The 3,463-nt window shown below is 42.3% G+C and overlaps 1 protein-coding gene across 2 annotated transcripts in view; it reads right to left on the bottom strand.

Annotated features, from left to right (window-relative positions):
• Positions 1 to 3,463, bottom strand: part of LOC116698837 (mitogen-activated protein kinase kinase kinase 20) — a 33,545-nt gene that overhangs the window by 4,356 nt on the left and 25,726 nt on the right. For both annotated transcript variants that reach the window (XM_032531043.1, XM_032531042.1), the window contains exon 8: positions 2,311 to 2,397. In XM_032531043.1, the coding sequence (XP_032386934.1) occupies positions 2,311 to 2,397 (87 nt within the window). The remainder of the gene's footprint in view (positions 1 to 2,310; positions 2,398 to 3,463) is intronic.

Raw genomic sequence — 3,463 nt, 5'->3', positions numbered from 1 at the left:
GGACGTACTGCTCCGCCTTTCACGTTTTCGCTGTCACATGATGAACTCCCAGCTGCTGCTAATGCTGCTTATGGGCGCTGCTTCCCGGCCCCGGCAGGTTTGCATAAGGAAACATGGAAGACCTCACGTTCTCTTAAAACATCCATGCACATATTCAAAATCCCAATTTCAGGAACAGGAGTCTTCTTCTTCTTCCAGAAAAAGGAGATTTTAAAGAGCACGAAAGCAAGAAACCGGCTTTTTGAAGCGTGAAGGCTATCTGTGATATGTACTTTGCGTACTGCGTGGTGGTAGAGAGTTGATTGCGATGTATGATCTCAACGTTAGATGGGAGAAATTCCTACACACTGGACCTTTAAGAGTCTACGGCCAGGTAATTATTATTATTATCATACCGAATATTTTAAACGAACATGACTACTGTTGCAATGTCAATCAGGCTCGTACACGGCAGAGAAGGAGTACGTGCAGTGGGGCAAGGAGCCATTTCATTGGTTCTTTCAAAGCGGGCCGCGAGGCAGTATGGGGGCCATTTTTACAGGGTTACGACAGACACAGATCACAGATCTTCTTCGCATCCCCTTTAAGAGCCCAGAAATTATTAATTGCTGTCGGGATGTAAAAACCATTTCAAACGATATATATAAAAAAAGTGTATTTTGGAAATAGTTACCAACCCTGCCTTTAACCCTCATGTTGTCCTCATGTTGTCCTCATGTTGTCCTATATCAGTGTTCTTTTTAATTCCCCAAAATAACATGATTGATTCCAACGCTCTTTGCCAAGTACAAATCTCTACTTTCATTAATTTTGGGGCGTCTTATTCAATTTTATAGCATTTGAAACCAAATTGAAGTGGTTTTGAAATAGTATTGAGTAAAAGTTGACATATTCCAGTCTGTGATTATCCATCAACATCCATTCCTTTAATTTTAGTCTCAATAATTCCTAATTTCTGCTTTTCTAACTCAAACATTAGGTATAATTTCCTATAAATGAGGTTTATTGACCATAAATTCTAAAATAACTGTAAAACTAAAGTTATTAAGTTATTGTGACATAGAGTTAAACGTCAAAAAAGTGACAAACATTGAAAAAAGGGACAAAAACGTAAGAAAAAAGGAAAAACATTGATTGAAACGCATCAACCAAAGTGTTGATTTTCAATGTTGACAGGAAGACAACACGAGGGTTAAGAGCCCATGAACTCTGCTTCATGAGGGCTGTGTGCTTGTGGTTTGATCACCTCATTTTGAATCAAACATTGTTGAATCCTGATTGGGTTTTCAAATGTGACATCATCTTTTGCCAGTACCACCTACCTCGCACCAGGAGGAAGAGCTCAGGAAAAAAGCAGTACGTAGAACTGGAATAGGAAACATCCAAAGTTGTTCTAACTCACATAAAATATTTACCTGATATTTGGACTGTTCACACATTGGATGTTCTCAATCTAATCATTTGTTTTATATACAGTACACTCAACCTGTTTTTGAGATAAAATGGGTACAGGTGAAAGTGTCTGGCTCCAGATGGATCTTTGTTGACTGCAGTAACAACACCAAACCGCACCATGTCCCTTCATGGAAGATCACAAAAGGTCTAAATGAGCCCAGACAGCTCCATAGCTGCAGTGAATGGAAACAGTTTTCTCTGGGGATTAAACCTAAAATATCGCCGAGTGAGTGGAGAGAGGGCAAATAAGAGGGTCAGAAGGAGAGGTAGAGCAATGGAGGGGAAAATCAGAGGGAGACTGGGAAAGGATAAGAGAGAGAGAGAGAGGGAGTTATTTAGGGAGAGTATTTGGAGATTAGCCAACAGCTATGCAGGAATCATGTTCTCAGAGTTGCTTGTTGGCCCCCAGTGTGTGTGTGTGTGTGTGTGTGTGTGTGTCTGTTGTTGGGGCTACAGACACGTCAATAACTGAAACACATAGACTGTATAAGCCTCATCCCCCTACTCCCATAAACCTGCAGAATCACTGCAATCTCCCTCGTTTTCTCTTTCTCTCTCGCTCGTAAAAGGCTTAAGCCAGGGTGGGGGGGGGGGTGGGGGGGGGGGTCTGGCTGCGCTCCACTGCTGTATCCAAGCCTTACAAGAGCACAGAACTGACATCAGGCCTAAAAATACCCAGCCTCGCCAGCCCGCAGTGAAACCATGAGAGCATCGCATTGTTCCTCCAGCCTCAAACTCTGGGCTTTACATGCTGACAGAGAAAGAAAGAGAGAAAGAAAGTTGTGTTTGGTGTTGTGTTGTGTGTGTGTGTGTGTGTGTGGTGTGTGTGGTGGGGGGGGGGGGGGGGGTTTTTACCTCTTGTTTTTCCACCACCAGCCATGCAACCTGCAGCCCTTCGAAACCTTTGAAAGGAACCTCCCGAGTCAGCATCTCCCACAGCACCTGGCCACAGAACACACTGCGTTGGTTCATTCTGACATCACCACCCAATCTGACCAGCACAGACGGCCAGGGAACCCTCTCAACGATCGATCTGATTGGATCTTAAACATGCTATGAGGAATATAAAGTGATTTAAAAAAATATGTTCTTAATATAACACAAAATCCACAGACATTAAATCTCCCCTAAATACAAATTGGCAGTGATTGATGGGACAGGATTACAGCAGCTACAGATAGCAGATCCTCATTTAAAGGACAATTCCGGGGTGCAATGAACCTAAGGGTTAATAACACGTGGGTACCGAGTCAACCGGTACTGAGATATGTTTTCATGCTAATCGAATGAGACCAGTTTTAGCGGAACGCTAGTTGTCGGGGCACGCAAAAGTAAAAATGAATTGCTATTTCTATACCACTAACAAGGCTCAAAATAGCACCCCACTTCCACAGTAGCATAATGAGGTCCCTGTATGTCAACAAAAGCAGTGAGACCTCTGTAGCCATACAGACAGTTTATTAAAAAGATAATTGATAAAGACTGTACCATAATTATACAGGCAGGCGCCATCTTGGGAGACAGTCATGACCAGTCGGTTACTTTGAGCCCTGTTAGTGGTATAGAAGTAGCGATTTCTTTTACCAGTGCCCCGACTATTAGGGTTACAAGCGGTTTAATTAGCGGTTTGCGCCCTAACTGGTCACATTCGATAAGCGTGAAAACATATCTCAGAGAACGGTCAACTCGGTACACACGTGTTATTAACCCCTTGGTTCATTTGCACTGGAGTTGTCCTTTAAGAGCCCAGAAGTTATTTATTGCTGACGGGGTTGAAGGAGCATTTCAAACAATAAATGCAAAAGTTTATTTTGGAAAACACCGTGAATAAAAGTCTTTTAGAATTCACAAAAAATATTTTGCAAAAACAGAAACTGTCAGATAAAAGAAAATGTGACAAAAACTAAACATGTAATTCCAGCAGTCAGTACTTTTTTTCCAACACTGTGTTGTATTGTATTTCGGTTTGATCCTTATCCGCTTATCCGGTATCGGGTCTCGGGGGCAG

This window comes from Etheostoma spectabile, chromosome 12 (assembly GCF_008692095.1).
Source record: "Etheostoma spectabile isolate EspeVRDwgs_2016 chromosome 12, UIUC_Espe_1.0, whole genome shotgun sequence".
Taxonomy (NCBI): domain Eukaryota; kingdom Metazoa; phylum Chordata; class Actinopteri; order Perciformes; family Percidae; genus Etheostoma; species Etheostoma spectabile.
This window is presented reverse-complemented; position numbering and strand designations above follow the sequence as displayed.